The sequence below is a fragment of the Dipteris shenzhenensis genome, chromosome 19, assembly GCF_047967505.1.
Source record: "Dipteris shenzhenensis isolate YYH24624 ecotype China chromosome 19, Dip_SZ_1.0, whole genome shotgun sequence".
NCBI classification, from domain to species: Eukaryota; Viridiplantae; Streptophyta; class Polypodiopsida; order Gleicheniales; family Dipteridaceae; genus Dipteris; species Dipteris shenzhenensis.
This window is the reverse complement of record NC_141614.1, coordinates 11,281,820-11,305,268: the sequence shown is the minus strand read 5'-3', so window position 1 is coordinate 11,305,268 and position 23,449 is coordinate 11,281,820. Positions and strand designations below refer to the sequence as shown.

The following is a 23,449-nucleotide window of genomic DNA, read 5'->3' as shown; positions in this document are numbered from 1 at the left end:
GTTAGGAGGAGCACCCGTGTACAACGGCCTCCTGTCAGGTTTGTTCCAGGAGCCAATAATGTGGCTGATTTTATCATGCTGACAGATTGTGGTGAGCCTTCCAGCTTCAAGGAAGCTATGGGAAGAACAGAGAAAAAGAAGTAGGAGAAAGCCATGCAGTCAGAAATGGACTCCCTACTTCAGAATGATACATGGGACTTGGTGCAGTTACCTGCAGGCAGAAAGGTTTTGCCATGCAAGTGGGTTTACAAAGTCAAAGTGGATTCAAATGCTTTACCGAGGTGTAAGGCCAGATTGGTTGCCAAGGGATTTAAGCAGGAGAAGGGCATTGACTTTGATGAGATTTTTTCCCCTGTAGTCAAGATGACTACTTTGAGAGCAGTGTTAGCTCTTGTTGCTCATGACGACATGGATTTATGTCAGATGGATGTGAAGACAACTTTTCTTCACGGAGATCTCCATGATGAGATCTATATGAGTCAGCCAGAGGGATATGCTGTTAAAGGGAAAGAGCAGCTTGTGTGTAAGCTCAAGAGGAGCTTGTATGGACTAAAGCAAGCGCCAAGAGAATGGTACAAGAAGTTTGATGCCTTCATGCAGTCCCAAGGGTATCATAGGTGTGAGACCGATCATTGCTTGTACACCAAACGGGCAAAGGATGGCAGTTTGATGCTACTCATCCTATATGTGGATGACATGCTTATTGCCAGTAAATCTCAGCATGAGATTAGTGCTTTGAAGAAACAACTGCATAAGTCTTTTGACATGAAAGACTTGGGTGATGCAAATCATATTCTTGGCATGAGGATTACTCGTGACAGGTCCAAGGGACTTTTGTTTCTGTCACAGAAAGAGTACATTGACAAAGTACTGCAGCGCTTTAAAATGGAGGGGGGGAAGTCTATTAGTACCCCGTTACCTCCACATTTAAAACTCAGCAGTAAGGACAGCCCCAGATCAGATGATGATAAGGCTGAAATGGCCAAGGTTCCGTATGCATCTGCAATTGGATCTTTGATGTATGCCATGGTTGCCACTCGTCCGGATATTGCTTTTGCGGTGGGAGTCATCAGCAGGTATATGGCAAATCCAGGCAAGAGGCACTGGGAAGCAGTGAAAGGTGTCTTGAGGTATCTCAAGGGTACCAAAGACTTGTGCATATGCTATGGTAGGCAGGATGCATTAGTGCATGGTTTTACAGATTCAGACTATGCAGGGAATGCAGATAACCGGAAGTCTACTACCGGTTATATTTTCACATTTGCAGGAGGTGCTATATCATGGGTGTCTCGGTTGCAGAAATGCGTTGCACTGTCAACTACTGAAGCTGAATATGTTGCAGCCACTGAGGCTTGCAAGGAAGCAATATGGCTTACTCGGCTGGTGGGAGATTTGGGCATTACAGGAGATATGCCAGTTTTGCATTGTGATAGTCAGAGTGCTATCATGTTGGCAAAGAATCCGGTCTTTCATCAGAAGACCAAGCACATAGAAGTGAAATATCATTTCATCAGGGAGGTACTGGAAGACAAGCGACTTGAGCTTGTGAAAGTGCATATGATAATCCTGCAGATTTGCTCACTAAGAGCTTGCCTACAGAGCGGTTTGCACATTGCCGCCACATCATGGGATTAGGATGAGACCATTCTTATTATATGGTCTTGTATACAGTAACTGTATATTGCTGTAATTTTTATTCTTTTCTCCCCTTTAGGCACATTGGCCTTTAGGTGGGAGGTTGTTGGGGTAAAGGCACATTGCCAACCCTTCATTAAAGATAGGACACCTATGACTGTCTTAAGACAGTCATAGGGTAAAACCTAATCCTAATAAAACTAAAGAGTTTGTGGTGTGGCTCATCACTTCACACCCGCACATTGGAGTCTTCTCCCTCTCTCACTCTCTCTCTCTTGCTCTTCTTCCCCCTTCAGGCCCTTCAGTACCTACTTCCAAGTTTCTACTACCTACTACCTTTGATCATGATGTTTGGTGTAGTATTGATCTATCATTGACACTATGTATCAGAATCCAAATTCCAAATGACTCTGGTCTCTAGAGAAAGTTTGTAGCTCTATGTCAATGTAATTTGTACAATGTATATCTTTCTAAATGTTTTTGAGTAAAATTAGGATCACGTATGTTTCAACCCTAGGGGCTGAACCATACTCCAATCATACTTCCATACTCGTATGACGTATGCGTATGGTAACGTATGGAAAAAACTATGTGTCTAATACTGAGATGTGGGTCAATGGGGAGTCAGAGACCTGGTGAAGGACAACAAGGAGTGCTTATACTCTTCCAGGTGCGTGGCTGTTGATACTAACATGAGGGTGGATTCCAAGGGGACAACTAGAAGATGGTGGCATCTGGATTGCTCGAGTTTGAAGGCAAGAACGTGACTAGAGATGGTGGTGCCATCTGGTGCTACCTTGGATGGACCTGTGTACTGAGACAGTTTGCTTGTGCAGAACCGGACCTGGAGGTGTAGGAGCCATTGATTGAAAGGACAGGAATCGAAATCAACACCAAATTGTTCCAAAGGGTTTCATCACGGGAGCACAATCTGACTATCTGACACAACTTCATCAATGTTGGCCAATTGCTCTTTAATGTCCTTGACTTTAGTCAAATAGGAAACCACGCTTTTTCCCTCATCGATTTTCAAGACATCCAACTCCTTTTGCAAGTATGCAACCCTTGCTTCATTACTGTATTTGATACAAAGAGGCTAACTTACCCAAGCATTCTTTGCAGTCCTTCAAGACCTGATATAAGGATTATCATCCTTTTAACTAACAATGCAATTCAAGCATGAGCCTGAGCATCTCTTCCATATTGTTCTTGAGATGGAGACAAAGGAGCAACAGTGCTGGAAGATGAAGTTTCAGCAGCAGTTCCGTCACCTATAGTAACAAGTATGGTTGTAGATACTGACGGAGGCCTAGACTCAAATATATACCTAGATGATTCTAGGACCATGCCCAAACTCATCCTCCAAAAACACAACATAGTGCAGTTTCAATCTCATGATAGTCACTCATAAGGTTTAAACCATGCACTCCATCACACATAACAGGGACTAGCTACTATGACATCCCCACTAACATCATCAGCTCCCAACAGTGGGTGTAGACCATAGTATAAACATATGCTCTCACACATACAAATCCACACACCCACACATACTTGAGCATCCATTTATAGAAAGTCTTCGTACTGAATTTCTGTCGGCACTCCGAAACACTCCGGAAGTGAAGGGCAGACTCAGCCATGACGAAGGCTAGCCTAAACTCAAAGCCTACAATAATGTTCAACAGATTCTTAGTCATCAACCTTGTCTTCAGAAGCAAGCATGCCAAAGAGGTCATTGTTTGCCATTACAGCTAAGGAACAAATGCACAAATCCCCAAAGAAAATATCTCACTGATCCAAGCTCAAAGAGAAATGGTTTTGCACAAAACCTGAATGCCAATATCTGCTTCCTGCACAATGCTGAACTGAAATAACCAGAAATTAAACCCTGAGGAATGAGGGCCTAATGCAAAAACAGAGGGAGAAAAAGGCCCAATTTGCAGGACAAATGTATCAGAAAATAGGGCAAAGCAGGCCCAATTTCTTTGCAGAAAAGCCTGCACGGTCTCCGCAGCAAATGCAACAGAATGCACAACTCAGATAGAAACCTAACTGCAGTAAAAGTTCACTCCAACAAAAAGTGACTGCATAGCTCCTCTTACAAGGCTCCAAACTGACAGGTAAACAACAACAACCTATAGAGAGCTCACAACAGGGCTGAGGCTTGGCCCAGAATAGAATTGTAACGTACAGCAACGAGTTGGCTGCTAGGCTGCAGAGAAGAGAGCAGCCAGTACAAAAAGGGCTAACAGCAAGAACTCTGGTGGCACACTGAACAGCAGCAGGAAGGAGAGGCTGTAGTAAAGCAGATGGCGACGAGCTGGAGAGGCTATGGCGGGACAACAAAGACTCACGACCAACCGACCAGCAACCGCAAATTGTGGCGATCAACTAGCAGCAGAGCAGGGCTCTGATGGGCAGCTGCTATCTGAGCAGCAGATAGGAGAGCTTCAGCAACAAAGGAGTGGCAACTGAAGAAGATGCTGTCAACCAGCCACAACAAAGGATCGTGACAATCAGTTGACCACTGAGAAAGCTATGGCAGAAGCACGCGGTGGCAGCAGATGCAGCCAACGCTCGGCAAGAGCACGAACCTGCTCTAATACCACAGAAGGGTTGTGTGAGAGCAAGGGAGCAAGGACGCTGATGTATGCAAGTGCAAAAAGTACAAGATGAATGAGACTACAAGCCTATAAAGACTAACTTTTTTTTTAGTAAATCCAGTGCAATATATTTATAATATCAAAACTTTACAAGACTAACCCTAAACCCTCATCTGGTCAACTGATGTTATAAGACTTGACTTAGTTCCAAATGAAATAATAATAAGTAAAACTAACTAGTACTAGCCTACAAGTCCATTCCAGGAGACTAAACCTAACAACAGAAACATATCCATATGTATCTGTGTAAGTACTATGTAAGCATGTGTGTATGTATGTGTACACACACACATACATACATATGTGAGTTAGTATGTATGTACTTCTGGATATATGTATGTATGTATGTATGTAAGTGAGTATGCATGCGGGCATATATGTGTGTCTGCATGCATGCATGCATGCAAGTATGCATATATGTATGTATGAATACATTAAAATAACAATATAGGAGTACATGTCTAAGCATTTACAGTTTCTATTTTCCTGCATTTTTGCTAGGAACATTTCTTGTAACAAGGCTTGGTTGCATCTAAAGGACTTACTAGCATCATTAAAGCCCTTCCAACTCTTTCACACGTTTTGAGAAAAGTCCTTCCAATGTAAAATTTTCCAAAGCACAAGTTCTTGATATCTAGTCATTAGACATAGAGCTTTAGCAGGCTTTTGATTCTACATCAGATCATGCACAACTTGCCCACTCAAGTGTGTCTTAGCTGTAACCTTTGCAAGTGAAGTCTGTCTAGAAGTTCACAAATCTTCCTCGTTTTGATTCACAGGGTACCATTCACAAAATGTCCACTACTAATAAATGAGACGCTCATAAAATAGCAATCAACAAATTTTCATAATAACTAGTTATTGAGCTAAATACAGAATGTGATTATCTTGAGACTTGTACAAGGAAACTAGATACCTCTTCTGCTTGAAAAGTTATCAAGTACTTGCTCAACCCCAGTGACTGCAAAAAACTGGATACTGTGATGCCTTCGGCCTGATCCAAACATACAAATAAATATAAACAATGAGATGTTTCCAACGTTCCAAAATTATGTCTCACACATATGAGTTGAAGGACAGAATCCTCCAGAAAAAGTTAAAAGCCTATTTCTGTTGAAAACTGGCAACAATCAGGATCTTATTCATTCTACCTTTGCTTTTTCTTGCCTTAGTTTTCAGTAGCAAAGACTATTTATCACAGACATGCTAGTTGAGTATGCACAGCATTTACTATGCAAGAAACTACTTTCTAGCCCAAAGTAAATCAAACCCAAAAGCTTGACTTAACCTATACTGTCTGATAGTACCTTATTGCAATGTCTACATTACGTTTCTCAACCCAGTACCTTGACTTTTGAACTGGCTCTTTATTCATGCAACTATGCCCTATTCTTCAAACAACATCATTTTTGTTCATAATGAAAATATATGGATTAGCATAGTGGATTGCCTTAGATTACTGTCATCATGACCTTACACTTTTAGCTCATCCTGGCTTCTTAAAATCACAATTACAAGTGCCCTTACATCCCTAGAACAAGGAAAATCAACCCAAAAGTGTCTAGCATAGAATCTTGTGAGGGTCCAAAAGGATTTGCAAACCATGTTTCCAACACAACCATGGCAGCCTGCATAACCATTATAGGATATGGATTTGCAAACTTGGACACAGCTTCAGAATCATGTCGGCATGGATGTATGATAACATGTGAATGGAATTTGCAATACACTCTCTCCTAGTCTTGCAATTGTAGACTTTAATACACAGCATCAACACTTACCCAAGTGGCATGCACACATGATAGTAATAAACTTTCTGATATCTTACGAAGTTAAACAAGAAATGTGTGGCCTTGAATTCAGCAGAGATTAAATTATATCCTCACTCAAGCTATGTTGCTTCCTCAGAAGAGGATCTTTTTGGTGAGAATTGGAGCATATCCTTTCACTATCAATCCATTTTTTGCACAATGATCATTAATAATTAAGCAACCACCCTGCTAACCCATGTGAAACATTTACCTAGTTATCCTTCAATAACAAAAAGGGTGTGATACCATCTACCCAAAAACATAATTATGACAAAAAAACATTGTGTAGAGTGTGAAACAGAGACAAAAAAATAATGCAAAAAATATTCAAACAAGAAGGCTTGCAAACAACAAAGTACCCACTCTGACAAATGATCGAATGGAGATGGACAGAAATGCTTTGTGTCGATAAAATTGCAAGTCTAACAGTTTAACAATAACTCAATTCCCATGATTCAAAATAAGGTAGTGGGTGGCCAGTGAAAGACATAAAGAGATGGCTCTTCAAGTCTGTTGTTTTTCTAAAGGGGGAAGCCTTACCCCAGTTGGTTTCTGTACACCAGAAGGCTTGACAGTAGTCAGCTTGCTACCAGATATAGTAGGTGTCACAACCTTTGCAGATGCCTTTGCAGTAGATGCTTTTGCAGTAGAAGAGCTACGCTGGGGTGGCGCAGAAACTGTTTGAGTCTGAGTTTGAGTGGGTGGTGCTGCTCCAGAAAGCTTCTCTCGCAAATCCTTAACACCACCAGATGCATCATTTCCACCTTCAGTCCCTCGACTGAAGCTCTTTTTCAGTTTTGATCGCAAATCCTGGGAACTTATTTGCTCACCTGATTAAAGATCAGAATTTTGATTGAGATGCTAAATAGAAGCAAAGTTTACTGATGTATTCACCAGTTTTCATATTCTACCCTTTAAAAGCAAATCTGAAATAGACAGCACATAATACATTTTGCAATTGAGCCATTGTCAACATCCTCGTACATATCATGTTGCCATTTCTCATCATACCCACACAACCTGCTCATATCCAAGCTTGAAGTTAGTCATCTCTCTCTCTCTCTCTCTCTCTCTCTCTCTCTCTCCCCCTCTTATCAACCCCGAATATTGGGCTACTTATACAGGAAGAGAAACAGCGCAGAAGTACATTTGCACACCTATGGCAATACATAAGCGAAGAGCTTTGGCCTCACTTCGCACCCGATCACACCAGTTGCAGATTGAAATAGGAGGATGGAAAGATATGCCAAAAGAGAGCAGAATATGCCAATTATGTTTGACCAGGGAATGGCAGAAACTGAAGAACACATGGTAATGATATGCCCTTACTGTACTCACATCCGGAAAGCATTTAGCTCTCTTCTCGAGGGACATAACAGACTGGCTGATATGCTACATAGCGGGTCACCCCTAGCTTTAGGAACGTTTGTCTATAAGCTTTTCAAGCACAAGAACTCACCTAAGACATAAAGGTAGTTTCTCTTAATACCCTCCCCTCCAAGGGAGGAGTCTTTGTGTACGAGGATTTTGTATTGCTCAGGTCCCATAGGCCGATTTTTGGTCTTCAGAGGACAATAATATATTCTTCTTCTTCTTCTTCTTCTCTCTCTCTATATATATGTGTGTGTGTGTGTGTGTGTGTGTGTGCGTGCGCGGGCGAGGAATCCCTTCATTCCTGCTCTTTTGTACTTCTGCAAATCAGCACTGATCAAGAAAGGGATCAAATGGGAACAATGGGCAGCCCACAGGACCAAAAAACAAGAGGTGAAAAGGAGCGCAAGTATAGTGTCATTTGGACCAAAGCAGAGAAAATAGAAGACAAGAATATCAAAGGTTGCATATCAACAATCAAGGAGGTGTGCAAATTTCAGGATGCTGAGCTTGAATGCATACAAAAGAAATTAGGGGAAAACAGGAATGATGAGCTCTCCAACCTACATGCTCAATTACAAGATGACATGAAGAAATGGCAAGGGGAAATGCAAACGAAATGGGCAAAAGAGGTAGCTCAAATGCTGGATGAGAAAATCAGGTCTCTTGCCTCCCAAATTGAGATGCTAGAAGTCCAAGTCGCCACTCTCAAAGATGAGAATGAGAAGTTGAAGGCAGGTGCACATTGGGAGGAAGGGGAGCTTCAGCCACCTATCCAAGAAGAACTTAACCTTATCAAAGAGCAAATGAAGCAGTTCAAGGACACAAAGGGGACCTCAAAAGAGGGATGTAAGCTCCTTGATGAGCTGAGATCTGAGAATGAGCAGCTCAAGAAGGACATGGCAGCCTTAGATGCTACTATGCTGGGGAAACATGCTAAGTTCGCACAACAAATCACGAAGGGGAAGGCAGATATGCTTGCATGGAAGGATGTACTGAAAAAAGGCACAACAGCCCCCAAAACGTTTCTGAAACTTTGGACGAAGAAAAGAGCCGTAACAGCAAGGCTATGAATGTACTAGTAAGAGGCCTAACAGTGGGGGATACCCCCATGTCAGATGCCAAGGATTTATTTGAAAAGATGGGCGTCAACCTCACCTGTAAATCAGCTTGGAGAGTGGGTAAGGAAGATGCACCGACAAGGCTCATGGTAATTAAATTGCGGACAGCAAATGATAGATTCGCCCTCATGGACATGAGGACCAAACTGAAGGGCACCAAAATCTTTGGATGATGATCTCACTCCTACAAGAGGGAGGGGATGGTGCGAGTTATGGCAGCAAGGCAAGAAGGGAAATGGGCAGCCTACAAAGACGGGAAGGTGATTATCCAAGAGAGGGCAGAAAGAGGGGAGCGGGAAGAAGGTGCAGTCAACAACACATGACGGTGTCAGACCCATGACATGAGAGGCTGAAGATAGCGGTGTGGAATTGCAATGGCACCCTCTGGTCAACCCTGGGGGCTTCTCAAAGACATACACTAAAGAGACCTGATCTTCTACACTAAGACACATGAAAGCCCTCAGAGAGGGCTGCCTACAATGACAGGATATACTTGGGAGTCAGCCCACAGGAGGGAATTGAGGAGAGATAGCGGAGTACGAGGCTCCGGGGGGTGGCTGTAGTCTTCAAATCACATCTGAGACCACTCATATCTGTGGTTCAGAGCGAGGAGCATGCACGACACATGTGGATACAAATTCAGCTTCCAAATGCTAGACCTATCTTCATTGCGCTAATCCCAATCCTGCCCCAGCTCTAGCAGTAGCTCCCACCTGACTTTTGAGGGCCACCTGACTTTTGAGGGGCTTCTACCCTATTCAATTAGGCTTCCACTAGGAAGGGATGGTCACACCCACTTCGCCAGCTCCAGCAACACCCATCTCACCCAGCGATGCCTATTTTGCCCAAGTCCACTTCGCCAATCTGCAACAATGCCCTTTGTGGAAACTCCATCAATGTTTATGCATTTCTAGACCATGGCTAGAATTTCATCATATTCTTGGACAAATCTGGAAGTGATTTCTGAGCATATTTTGCAGCTGCCTATCTGCTCACCCAAATCCAGCTCAAATCTATTGTTCTTTGGCGGCCATCAAAAAACATTGTTCCAGCCCTAGTCGACACACACAAATCTACAGATCTATTGGGCTGTTTTTCATTGCTGCTCTGCCCATCATATCTCCCTCATGTTGTTGCTTTCCAAACCCATCATGTTTCTACAACAGGAACTCATTTTCTGCTGGGCTCATTTTTTGCTGGACGTTTTCCTTTTGGAGCAGCTCCAGGTTGGCCGTCCATATTCTTTTTGTTCATTGTTGTAGGTTAGGGGTTGCGTTTGAGGTCGCTCACCTCTTGAGCAAAGCAACGGGCAGCCTCTGTCAACAGTTGGTCGTCTACTGCTACCTTGTAAAAATGACCTAAACCACGACTTACACAGTTGTTGTTGCTGCCCCTTTACTACGCCTCTATCTACAACAGTGCATCTTCATTTCTATTAGATTCGTCACCCAAAACTGAACAAAAACTGGGGCTGTATTTTAGAGGAGTTGTGATTGGCATCGGCATTGCCTGCAGTTGGGTTTTTCAACGTAGCTTGCATTCAAGCACAGAACCAGGGAGTTTCAGTAAACTCAAAGGTCATTCCAACACTACCATGTTGATGTGTCTCTACTCTGCATCTCCTTCAGCCTCATCAACGCTCCTGAGACATTCAGCATTTTCCAAACGTCGACCTATAGCCTGTCTCATTCCTGAATTTGACCCCTTTTTTCTTTAGGCCACAAAATCGTCATTCAGGACAAAACCAATGCCTCAAAATTTTGATCTTTCTCTGATTTTCCTTCTCCTTGATCAGAATTGAAGCCTCCAGCATGTAAAACTTGGGGCTTTCTTGAAATTTGTGTATATTCACCTTTAATTTACACATTAAATTGGGAATTTTGCTAAATTAGGCACAATTGCCCCAAATTTGAGCTTCCTTTTCGACATTTGTGACTTTTAGCCCAACATTTTGTTGGGAGTGGGGAGCAATGGAATGGAGATGGAATGCAAGGGAGCAAACAACAAGCTGAGAGAACTTGAAGTACTTGCAAATGGCTGATGAGAAACTAGACAATATAAGCCCCAAAGTTAACCACGAGTGTTGACCAATGAAGTCAACCTAAGGGTTGACTGATACTAACTAGCCTACAAGACCATACCAGGGCTAAGTGCTACTTGAGTCGTGGTATAGCCTTCATGAAGAGATCTGCTAAGTTATCCTCTGTGGGAACGTAGGACAACTGAATATCTCCAGCTGACAAGTGCTCTCAAACATTATGAAAGTACACCTCAATGTGCTTCGTACGCATATGAAACACCATATTACGCACAACGGCTAAAGCACGCTAGCTGTTAGTGTAGATAATCGTAGAAGTGTCATGACTGACATGAAGGTCTGAGAGTAACTTACGGAGCCAAACAACACTCTATTGTAGCTGTGAAGGCTGCCCTATACTCAGCTTCACAACTGGAAGTAGCCACTGTAGGCTGCTTCTTGCTGAACCAAGAGATGCATGAAAAGCCAAGCATGAAATAGTTGCCTTTGTGAGACACCCTCGTCTCTTTGAAAGACAAGTATCTTCTGCGTTCATCCGCATATTTCTTTTGCTTGGCTTGGGTATCCTGCATATTCTTTTTTGCCAACTGCAGAAGGGTATCCATCCTCTCCAAGTCATTCCGTGCTTGTGCGTCCATTTGCCCTCCAGAATGGGTAATGGCTGCAAGAGACTTGCGGGTAATTTGCTGTCCACTTTATTCTATTGGCAAGGCAAGCATTCAGCCACGTATTTAACCACATCTCTCCACATGCCTTCTGAGGTAAAGCTTTGCTTGATTCTTTCATATGTTTTAGTGATACCCGCATGTCCAGCCATGGGAGAGGAGTGGCACTAAATAAATCCTGTCCTAGCACCACAACAGCCCATTATGCAATTTGAATTTTGGATGACCCTGACTGGACGACTTTTGCAAATCTGAAAATATGGGAGCTGCCTTAGAATTCTGCATATACTGCCATGAATCCACTCTTGAGATAGATGACAAATTGCAAGCCCACATCTTGGACACGGCATCTGCAACCCCATTTTCCTTCCCTTTTGTGTACTCAATGTCAAAATCATAGGATTGGACTGCAGCCAACCACCTCTTCTACTTATATGACAAATTTGGTTGGGTGAGGAAGAATCTGAGTGTCCTATGATCTGTTTTCACCTTAATTTTACTCCCGTACAGATAATGGTGCTATTTCTTGAAAGCATGCAAGATAGCCACATCTCCTTATCATAAACATGGTAATTGAGTTCTTTGGCATCAAACTTCTTGTTTTCAAAGGCTATTACCCCGTGTTCCTGCCTCAGAACAGCCCCTAATCCTTTGCCACTGGCATTTGCCTCCACAATGAAAGGACGCAAAAAATCAGGGCATACCAAGACAGGTGCATGCGTGAGAGCAAATTTCAGGTCTTCAAAGCTGCATTGTACTTCCTTTGACCACCAAAAAGCATCCTTCTTCAAGCGGTCAGTAAGAGGAGCTGCCCTCTTGGCAAATTTGCGAATAAACCGCTTGTAGAAGGAAGCAAGACCTAAAAATCCTCTCAACTGGGTGGGATTTTGTGGCCGTGGCCAATCTTTGATGCATTTCACCTTCAAAGCTGTGTTGTACTTCCTTTGATTACCGAAAAGCATCCTTCTTCAAGAGGTTAGTAAGAAGAGCTGCCCTCTTGGCAAATTTGCGAATAAAGAGCTTGTAGAAGGAAGCAAGACCTATAAATCCTCTCAATTGGGTGGGATTTTGTGGCTGTGGCCAATCTTTGATGCATTTCACCTTTGCAGGATCCACCCGAACACCACGCCTACTCACAATATGCCCCAGGTACTCAACCTCCTTTGCCATAAAAGTGCATTTGCTGGCTTTTGCATAAAGTTGATGCATCCTCAAAATTTCCAGCACTTGCTTCACATGCTTAATATGCTTCCGTCTATCCTTGCTGTAAATGAGGATATCATCAAAGAAAACCAGCATGCATCTGAAAAGAAGTGGCTGCAACATCTTGTTCATCAGCGCCTGGAAGGTGGCCGGTGCATTAGTCAATCCAAAAGGCATCACCTTGAGTTCTTACAAGCCCCGTTCTATGCGGAAGGCTGTCTTGTGCTGATCTCCTTCATTCACCCTGATTTGATGGTAACCGGACCTCAAATCTATCTTCGTGAAAAATTGAGCACCTTTGAGTTCATCCAACAGGTCATCTATCCTGGGGATTGGAAACTTGTTCTTCATAGTGGCCTTATTTAGATCCTCGTAATCAATGCACATGCGATACGATCCATCTTTCTTCACCAGAAGCACCGGGGAGGTAAAAGGAGAAGTGCTATGAGAGATGAAGTCTTTCTCAAGCAATTCCCACACCTGTACTGCCACTTCCTCTTGCTCAACCTTAGAGAGATGATATGGGGCTTTGTTTATGGGCTTAGTGCCAGGCTCTAGAACAATGGCATGATCCACATCCCTCTTGGGAGGCAATTGGGATGACATATCGGTAAATACATCAGCAAACTCCGAGAGCAACTGCTGCGTATCACAATCCTCAACACAGGGAATGCTAACCCCCTGAGATATTGACACATTCAATGCATAGAGGGCATGCTCCTTCTTGAGCTCTCTGTCCAACTGCCTTGCTGAAATGACCTGCAATTTAGGGTCAATGCCATGCAATGCTATAGCTATACCCTTGTGGGCAAAGCTAAGCGATAGGGCATTTAAATCCATGCTGATTTCTCCCAAAGATTTTAGCCAATCGCAGCCCAAGACAGCATCTATTGGGCCCATGTCCAGTGCCAAGAGATCCCTAGCAAATTCATAATCCTCAGAGAGCTTGATCCTTCCATCTTGGCAACAAAATTTACTGATCAAATGCTGCCCATTTGCCACCTCTTCTCTCAGTAGCAATCAATTATCAGTCCCACCCTGTAAGGTCTTAGAATTGATGACACTATGAGTGCTACCACTGTCCACAAGCATGTGAACATGCCTGCCATTAATTTGCCCTTTCAATTTAATAGTTTCAACACTTTTGGCACCCATCAAGGCATGAAAAGAGATATCATAAATTGTTTGCTGTGCATCCCAACAGATCTCCTTCTCGTCCACAAGAGCATTTCCACTTGCATCGTCTCGTGCATGAAAAGGCATAGCAACCTGATGCTCCACATGAAAGGCTATCTGCCAACGGCCTCGCATGCCAAAGGTGGGCTAAGTGTCATTGGATTGTATACCATGCATTACGGTCCTTACAATCTTTGCTGCACTTTTTGGACAGCCATGCTGTGAAATTTTGAGGGCAAAATTCAAGGGGAAGGGATGGCTGTAATGAAGGGGGAAAGGGAACAATTTAGAGGACCTTTAGAGGCCTCTTAGGTGGGAAATGTGGGAGTATATATGTCCCCATCCACCCCTATTTGTACACCTTTTGATGTGACATCTAATCCTATCTACTTCCCCTCCTCCTTCCTGCTACCTGCTGCCTACACTCACTCTCTTCTCCCTCCTCGCTCTCTCTCTCTCTATCTCTCTCTTTCTCTAACTCTCCTCCTCTTGGGAATGTCTCCAAGCATGGCAGCCCTAAGATGCCTAGCTAGAGAGACTCTTTTTTTGTCTCTAGTGGGGCAGTGAAATTGTGGATTTGCACGTGGCAACTAAATTGGTGACTAGTGAGAAACTATATGAGCTCTAGGTTGCTAAATAATATGATAAGGTGATGGCAATAGACAGGTGTTAGAAGAAGTGCTACAGTTGATTCGGGCACAGATCTAATTGAATGTCACCACTCACAATCCATCCTTTCTAAAGAGTAGTTAAGCATGTGGATAGATGTAGAAGGATCAGTGGATCCAATGACAATTGCATGACCTTTGGTTTTATTTGGATGAATTCTACTCAAATATGAAGTGAGTACTTAGAAAGATGAGAAGAGGGTAGCATGGTACATCAAGGCACCAATTGTGGATGTTGTTGCGGATGTGTTATTTTTCACTTTAGCAAGTTAATACAACCATATTGGTAGCTAGAACTTGATGTTGGCCTTTAGTTGAATTGAGAAACCAGTGTGCCCAGAACTAGGGACCAAGGTTGCATCCATCATCTACCTAAGTGGTGAGGATATGCAAGAGTGCTCCCTTCTTCCTCTCTCTCACTCCCTTCTGCTATTCTATCCCCCTTCCTCTAAATCTGCCCCTATCTCCTGTTCTACATACTATGAGATTCGCGGCCGCTACCACAGTCTCTATAGGGACGGCTTTGAGTCCCTCTCTAGACTTCTCTCATACCTAGATCAGAGGTGTTTGGCCGCCTGCATTCATGAGATGGTCCGACATAGGGAGCACCTAATCAGGACGAGGAGACAGGCCTCAGGCACACAGCCCGATTCATATCAAAGCAAGATCACGGAGTTCTTCCAGTCAGACCATGGGGACCACCTTATGGATAGCAGACGCAACAAAGATCCAGAGGCCGACGTTTGGCACACCAGACGGAGGACGGATACGCAAATCACCTTAGGGGACCTCCTTCCATGTTTAGGCCTAGAACACGTCCCACAAGGGTCACCGTGGCCCTTGTCCGGAGCAGAGACAGCATCAGGTAACCAAGACAGACTTCACCTATAGATAGTAGCCAGCGCTCCATTACAGGTTACGTCTCAGTACAACCTCACCTATACCCGAGTCTCCCATGAGACCCTCATTGTACTTTACCCTGGTCAGATGATGAGGATCATGAGCTCACGAGGATGACACCTCATCACTGATGATGATGATATGACTATGTACTTCCTAGGACTTAGCTTTCAGCACGAGTGATGATGCTCATTTAGTAGCTCCACCCTTTCTGCCCATTGTATCAGGTTTTTATCAGTCTCATAGACCCATCGGTCTTTCGTAGCCTTCAATAAACTCTCTCTCTCTCTCTCTCTCTCTCTCTCTCTCTCTCTCAATAATTGGGGTTGCTTTTGCACTCCTTGGGAGCTGCCATGTGCCCTCCCTAAAGCAGATGTACTAGATGGTTTTTTGCTGTCCCATAGACCTGTTGGTCTCCCGTGGACATTAATAGACTCTCTCTCTCTCTCTCTCTCTCTCTCTCTCTCTCTCTCTCTCTCTCTCTGTGGAGCACACAGGGTCGGCAAGAAAAAGGAAGAGAAAGACTACTACCGGGCAATTGTATGCACGATGATGGATGCAAGGAAAAGAACAATTATATTAGATAACAGCAGGATATACCTACGAGGAACCTCTTACTTCATCACTGAAGATAGAACGCCCAAGCAACAAGCCGAAAGATGCCAATCCTACGAAGCACGCAAGAAGAGACAAGAGGCAAAAGAGGACACCACCCTCTAGGGATACGCAGCTCATGGGACCCAGAAGGAAATCAAAGTAGTGTTTTGGAATTGCATAGGCTTCCCCTGGCAGAAGGGGGCAGGCCTTAATGATGTGCTTGAGGATGCAGATGTAGTCTTTCTTGTAGAGACATGGGAGAGGGATACGCACAGACTACCTCCAATCAATGGATACGTAACACATTCAATATGCCAAACACACACTGGTACAAGAGGGCAAGGAGGAGTTGCATGCCTATACAAAGAACACTTACGAGATAATATAAGCATATGCAAAGATGACCCTCATAAACGGTTCATCTGGATCATGGTGAAAGCAGAGCCCCTACCACTTTACATAGTTGGGTGCTACATACCGCACTTAGGGACGTACTATCAACACTATGATAGAGATGCATCAGATCCATACGGAGACTTGTGCTCAGATTTGGTGGAATTCAATGCCAAGGGGAGAGTATTGATTCTAGGAGACATGAATGCACGCATTGGGGACACCTAGTTTCAGTCACTTACAGGGCATGAATATGACAAAGACAAAGAAATTGAGATAGACCCCAAGTGGCACAGACACTCGGAGGACAAGGAAGTAAATGCACATGGAGAGGCATTGACAAGCCTAGTGAATGGGCTTCATATGATTGTGCTGAATGGATCAGACCTCTTTCCACATACAAGAGCTCCCACATGCTTTCCAGCTAGTGGAGGATCAAGTGTGGTAGACTATGCTTTAATTTCACTTGATGCAGTAAATTTGGTACATGATTATATAATTGGCCCAAAGTATCCAGAATCAGATCATACTCCCCTCTATCTCAAAATGCACATACCCCATTTGGCAGAAACTCCAGTCCATGCAGCAAAGAATTGGTCTTTTTGTATGGACATAGACAAGAGGGAGAAGTATGCGGACACTACCGATGCTCTTATTAAGGAGGTTTGCAGGCTGAACTGGAGCGAGATGAAAGAGACTTTACTCTCAGCTGCACATACAGTCATGGGTCAAAAAAAGATCAAGAGAGTATGCACGAAGGGCTTACCACAAAACAAATGGTTTGATGATGAATGCATAAAAGCCAGGCTGAAAATTAAACAGATGCCAAATGACATGCAATGTAAAGAGGCTGAAAAACACTTCCATGCGCTCACTCGGAGAAAAAAGAGGAAATATCAGCTAGAGAAAGAGTGGAAAGATGCCATTGAGTTTGCTAAGAACCCGAGAGGAACGTGGAGGCAAACTAAAGGGAGATCAAAAGAAATCATGGGAGATTTCACAGATGAAGAAATGCTCCAATATGCCAAGCAACTCTACACCCACCCACATGCCTTACCTATGTCCACAGACATAGCTCACTACAATGGCCCACATATTTTCTCTGTGGACGATGTGAATGAGGGCCTGAAGAAAATGGCCAATGGAAAAGCAGATGACACATTGCATATAAAGGCTGAGCTACTAAAATGGGCAGGTGACTACACACGAATTTGCCTAGTTTCTTTGCTTAATGATGCAATTGCTAATGGTTTCCCCCCAGAGTGGCAAGAAAATTGGGTGAAACCAATACATAAAGGTGGGGATCGTAACCAGCTTTCCAACTATAGAACCATTATGGTGGGATCCACCATGGCCAAGCTCTTTAGCACAATCGTTGAGACAGAACTTAGTCTATGGGCAGAACTGAATGGAAAGAGGGCCATTGGACAAGCTGGTTTTCGAAGAAACCATAGCATTGTGGATCACTTGGTCACATTACGGGTTCTAATGGAAGAGAGCCGGCTACAAGGAAAGCCTCTCTATTGCTGCTTCATAGATTTTAAGAAGGCATTTGACACAGTGCCTAGAAACAATTTGTGGGAAAGAATGGGCTACTTAAGAGTGCCAAATCACTTGAAAATAGCAGTCTTCAGATTATATGAGAGAGTAACTTGCCAACTCAAAAATAGAAACGGATTGTCAACTACATTCCATAGTAATATGGGGGTTAAACACGGTTGCCCTCTGTCACCAACATTATTTGGACTATGTATTGACAGATTGGAGGAGTTGGTCAAAGAAATGATGCAAGAGCAGCAACTAGAGAGCCCCCAAATCTGTGCATGCATCGTACTACTGTTGTTATATGCAGATGATGTTGTCTTTTTCTCATACACAGCAGAAAATATGCAGCGGATGATGCACATTCTACACAAGTTTTGTGCAGAGAGCGGCCTCATGGTAAATGTCACCAAAACTAAAATGATGATAGTAAAAACAAAGCAGCCTGCAAACACCCCAAGTATTATGTACAATGAGCAGGAAATCGAGAGAGTAAACACATGCAAATACCTGGGAATAGATGTGCCAGCAAATCATAGATGGAATGATTGTGTCCACAGAAGGATTGATGCCGTCACGCAAATGCATCATGGTTGGCTACAGTGAAGAAAGCAAAGCATACAAATTGTATGATCCCATCAACCGCAAAGTCATTATCTCCAGAGATGTAATCTTTGATGAGGAATCAGAATGGAAAACCTCACCTACACAGGAGATAGAAGCATCGACTTCACAGTCATCTACAGAACAGGTTGATGAAGAAGAGCAAGAATTGCCAGCAACACCCCAAGCAGCGCCACAACAGCTCAAATGGTCTACTAGGGAAAGCAGACCACCAGCCAGATTGACATTGCTCAGAAAGGCAAAGCAATTCAAGTGGAAACAACCAACTATGCTCTTATGACTACCATCATGGCTACAGAAGAGCCAGTGTACTTCGAAGACGCAGTAGACAAGCCAGAATGGCAAACTACTATGAATGAAGAAATGGATGCTTTGTATAAAAATAACACTTGGGAATTATGTGACCTTCCTCCAGGAAAGAAGGCCATAGCAAACAAATGGGTATACAAAGTGAAGTACAATCCAGATGGCAGTATTCAGAGATACAAAGCCAGATTAGTTGCAAAAGGATTTGCACAACAATATGGTCAGGACTATGATGAGACTTATGCTCCAGTAGCAAAGATGGATTCCATACGGTTCTTGATATCACTAGCGACACTCAGTAAATGAAATGTGTATCAGCTCGATGTCAAGAATGCATTTCTCAATGGTTATCTAGACGAGGAAGTCTACATGCAACAACTAGCAGGTTATGTTGAACCAGGAAAGGAGAAAAAGGTTTGCCATATGGCTTAAGGCAAGCACCCAGAAGTTGGTACAGCAGAATTGACAAGTATTTTGCTGATCTAAAATACATGAAGTCCAATGCAGATCATACTCTCTACTACAAAGTTCAAGGGGAAGACATTACTATTGCACTTTTGTACGTAGACGATCTGATTGTGACATGAAGCAAGGATAGCTTCATCAGAAAATTAAAACAAGACTTATCTGCAGAGTTCGATATGAAAGATCTTGGACTTATGTACTATTGTCTTGGAATTGAGTTTTGGAGAGATTCAGATAGCACATTCATGAGTCAGCTCAAGTATGTTGACAGTCTCCTGAAGAAGTTTCATATGGCAGATTGCAAGATTGCAGCCACTCCCATGGAACAGAGTTTGAAACTTACTAAAGATTCAGAAAAGCCTACAGTCAATGACAGATACTACAGACAACTCATCGGATCTCTTATATATCTGACAATCACACGGCCAGATATTTGTTATGCAGTAAGCTCACTAGCAGAGTTTATGGCAAATCCAAAACAGTCTCATTGGAATGCAGCCAAAAGAGTCTTGAGATACATCAGAGGTACAAGACAGTTTGGGATAGAATACAAAGGAAGTCATCCACGGTTGCATGGATACTGTGACAGTGACTATGCCGAAGATCATGAGACCAGGAGATCGACACAGGGATATGCATTTTTCCTTGGTCAAGGTGCTATATCACGGTTGTCAAACAAACAACCAACTGTTTCTGTCTTCGACTGAAGCAGAATATAGGGCACTCACTACAGGTGCATGTGAGGCTATATGGCTCAGAAGACTATTGTCAGAAACAGATTACTTTGATGAGTCAAAGCCAACAACAATATACTGTGATAATCAATCGGCTCAAGCATTGGCAAAAAATCCAGTATATCACTCTAGGACAAAGTACATTGATGTCAGAGAGCACTTCATCAGAGAAAGAGTGTTACTTGGTGACATCACACTGCAGAATTGTGATAGCAAAGAAAATGTTGCAGACATCTTTACCAAACCACTCGGTAAAGAGCTATTGGCGAAACATCGACTAGCTCTTGGTTTGATGTAGAGGAAGGACATTCCTGCATAGCACCATCACGTGATCATATGTGCATAGCACTAACCTTATAGAGTGCTATAAAGGAAAGGGTTAGATCCCCTAACCCTAACCCTAAAAGGGTTTGTATATATTCTATTTTTTCAACTAAATCTAGTGTATAGTTAGTCATTTGTGGTGTGCTCTCTAGCTGTGCCCTCTCTCCTCATCTCCACTCTTCTCCTCTCCCCTCTTCATATTTTGTCAAGCACGGCATTGAGGAATTAGTGCATCCATTTCAAGGTCTTGGTGTGAGGGACTACATCTTGTAGATGAGGCTCCTTCGGCACTCTGGTGGGGTAATTTTCTTGGTTTGGAGTCATGTTAAGAGTCTCCTATAATGCTCGCACTTGGTGGTAGTCAAGCCGTGTGTCTTAACAAGAGTTACCACACCAGTTACCACCTTAACGACGAGGCGACCATGCAATTGAAGGAAACACTCCACTGTCAAAGCCTCCTTACTAGGTTTCCTTCACTTAACATGAGGAAATTAAAAGACAAGTAATGGATTTACTTGACAAAGTTCACATTTGGTTCTCCAGTGCTACTTGTGGAAAAAATGAATAATTTTATGCGCCTCTGCATGGACTACAGAGCTTTTAGTAAGCTCACAATCAAGAACAAGTACCCAATGCCTCGCATTGATGACCTTCTTGGTCAACTCTTACATGCAACACTCTTCTCCAAGATTGATCTCCGTTCACGTTATCATCAAATCCACATACGAGAAGGTGATGAGTACGAGACAACTTTTCACACAAAATATGGACACTATGAGTGTTTGGTCATGCCATTTGGTATAAACAATGCCCCGGACACATTCTTGACTCTTATGAATGACATCTTCTGGCCATACCTTGATAAGTTTCTCATCATCTACTTAGATGACATTTTGATTTTGAATAGATCCTTGATTGAGCACAAGCAACGCCTTCGACAAGGTTTTGAAGTTCTATGTGCAAATTCTCCTACGCCAATGTTGAGAAAGCGAGTTCTTCTATACCAAGCTAGAATATTTGGGACATGTCATGTGATCACAAGGCATCTCAGTTGACACCAAAAAGATCGAGGTAATTCGTAATTGGCCTACTTTAAGTAATGTTCATGATGTACACTCTTTTCTCGGCTTGGCAAATTTCTACCACATGAAAGTCTATTGGTTCTCCGAGATGGAGCCCCTATGTTCGAACTTTTGAAAAGTAATACAGTTTTTCAGTGGCTTCCTGAAATAGAGTATAGTTTTCAACAACTTAAGCAATGTGACACTGACCCAAATCTTCCATTTGAGGTCATAACCGATGCTTCCAATATAGTTACTAGAGCATTCTTGATGCAAGTACGTAGAGTTATTGTTTTTGACAGCCATAAACATTTTGATATCCAAATCGGTACTTGGTTATGATAAAGAGTTCCTTGCTATTGTGCATGCCTACCGCATATGGAAACATCATGTGAGCTGACTCTGTAGTGATGACATATCATCACTCATTGAATAATATTTTTACTCAGCCAGTTATGAATGCTCATCAAGAATGTGGGGTGGAGTTTTTAGCCAACTTCCATATGACCATTGAGTACATTCCAAGATTATGCAATGTGGTTGCAAATGCTCTTAGTAAGTTACCTCTAGCCTTTGCTATGGTAATCACTACGTTGATATCCTAGATTCTTTCAAAGGCAAATATGTGCAAGATAATGACTTCGGCATAGCAGTACAAGTTCTTCTTAAAGATCAACCTTCTTCTTCAGAACATAGGATTTTATCGTCCTATTCTTACGCAAATGACCTTCTATGTTACCAAGATTGTATTTGTGTTCCTCATGTAAAAGATTTTTGGTCCATGTCTTTCTTTGAAACAGCATCATGTAGTTCCCTATGCTGCACATCTTGGCATGAACAAAGCTTAGAGGCTACTTGGTGCAACTTAGTGTTGAACTCACAGGCTATGGAGGCTCAAACTTGTGTGCCATGGTAGATAGATAGATAGATAAAGAGAGAGAGAGAGAGAGAGAGAGAGAGAGAGAGAGAGAGAAGAAGAAGAAGAAGAATGTATTACCGTCCCCTGGGGGCCGAAATACCGATCCATGGGACCCATAAAAGTCATGATACAAGTGTCTCCTTCCTTTTATGGAAGGGGGGGAGAACAATTATTTTGAAATACATTGAGTAATACAACATTCACGATATTTAAGAACCTTGGCAATATAGTTACCCAGAGTGGCTATATGGCTATGTGAGAGCAAGCTTGCTAGGGTGTCGTGTTCCTCTGTAATATTGTTAAAGTCCCTCCTTATGTAGGCATACCGTGTGCATGTAAGGAGGACATGTGCTTCTGTCTCTACTTGTTCTTGGTCACACAGCTTGCAAAATCTTTGTTCCCTTGAGACATCTCCCCAAGCACCTTTCTCTGTCTCCAGAGTGTGTGATCGGGTGCGGATGAGTGCGATGCTTCTCCTTGCATTTGCAGGTATGGGCATAGTTATGTATTTTTGTGCATTTTCTTCCTCCTTGGAGTAGGTCTCCCAATAAATGGGATTGACATGCGTACAATAGTACTCATACTTAGCCCTTTTTTCAGCTGATTGCCATTTTTGCTGCAATATTCCCAACAAAGCTTTATGAAATGCCTTCTCATCCATTTCCCCGGATGACATCTCCAGGTAGGATGTTACTCTCCATCTTTGGAACCATCTCTGAATGTCTTGCCACCAACCAGATGATAGCGTCTTGCTTTTGTTTGTCTTTTGAGGCCTTTTACTTGCTTCCCATGCTTTCATTGGTAATCTCTGCGACCCCATGGACTTGACCTTCTTTATGTATTTGAAAACCCTTCGTAGTGCTCTCAGTTCAATGGGCCTTGTACCAGTCTCAATAAGCATGATTGAGTATGGTGTAGTAATTTTAACTCCCAGATGCCGTCTTAGAAATGATTTCTGTATTTTTTCAATATCATTCCATTTTGATGCTGAGATGGTACCTCCCCATACTTCTACTGCATATAGGACTGTTTGCACCACATAAGCATCAAATAAAATCCGTCTGATGCTCCATCTCTTAGTGTCACTATTCCTGCAATCATTTTCAAAATGATAATATTTTCCCCACCGCTTCATAGGGAGTCATACCCTGTATCGGTTCGGTAGGAAGCCGATTAAGCAAATAGTTAGCTGTAGCTATTGCTTCTGCCCAATACTGATTCGGAAGATGCTTT

General features: G+C 42.9%; 1 protein-coding gene across 3 annotated transcripts in view; it reads right to left on the bottom strand.

Moving 5' to 3' along the window:
• The window catches only part of LOC147890068 (uncharacterized), a 51,747-nt gene that overhangs the window by 18,993 nt on the left and 9,305 nt on the right, over positions 1 to 23,449 (bottom strand). For all 3 annotated transcript variants that reach the window (XM_087390591.1, XM_087390592.1, XM_087390593.1), the window contains exons 3-5: positions 7,059 to 7,129; positions 6,650 to 6,939; positions 5,215 to 5,292 (exon numbers count right to left, since the gene is read on the bottom strand). In XM_087390591.1, the coding sequence (XP_087246717.1) occupies positions 5,215 to 5,292; positions 6,650 to 6,939; positions 7,059 to 7,129 (439 nt within the window). The remainder of the gene's footprint in view (positions 1 to 5,214; positions 5,293 to 6,649; positions 6,940 to 7,058; positions 7,130 to 23,449) is intronic.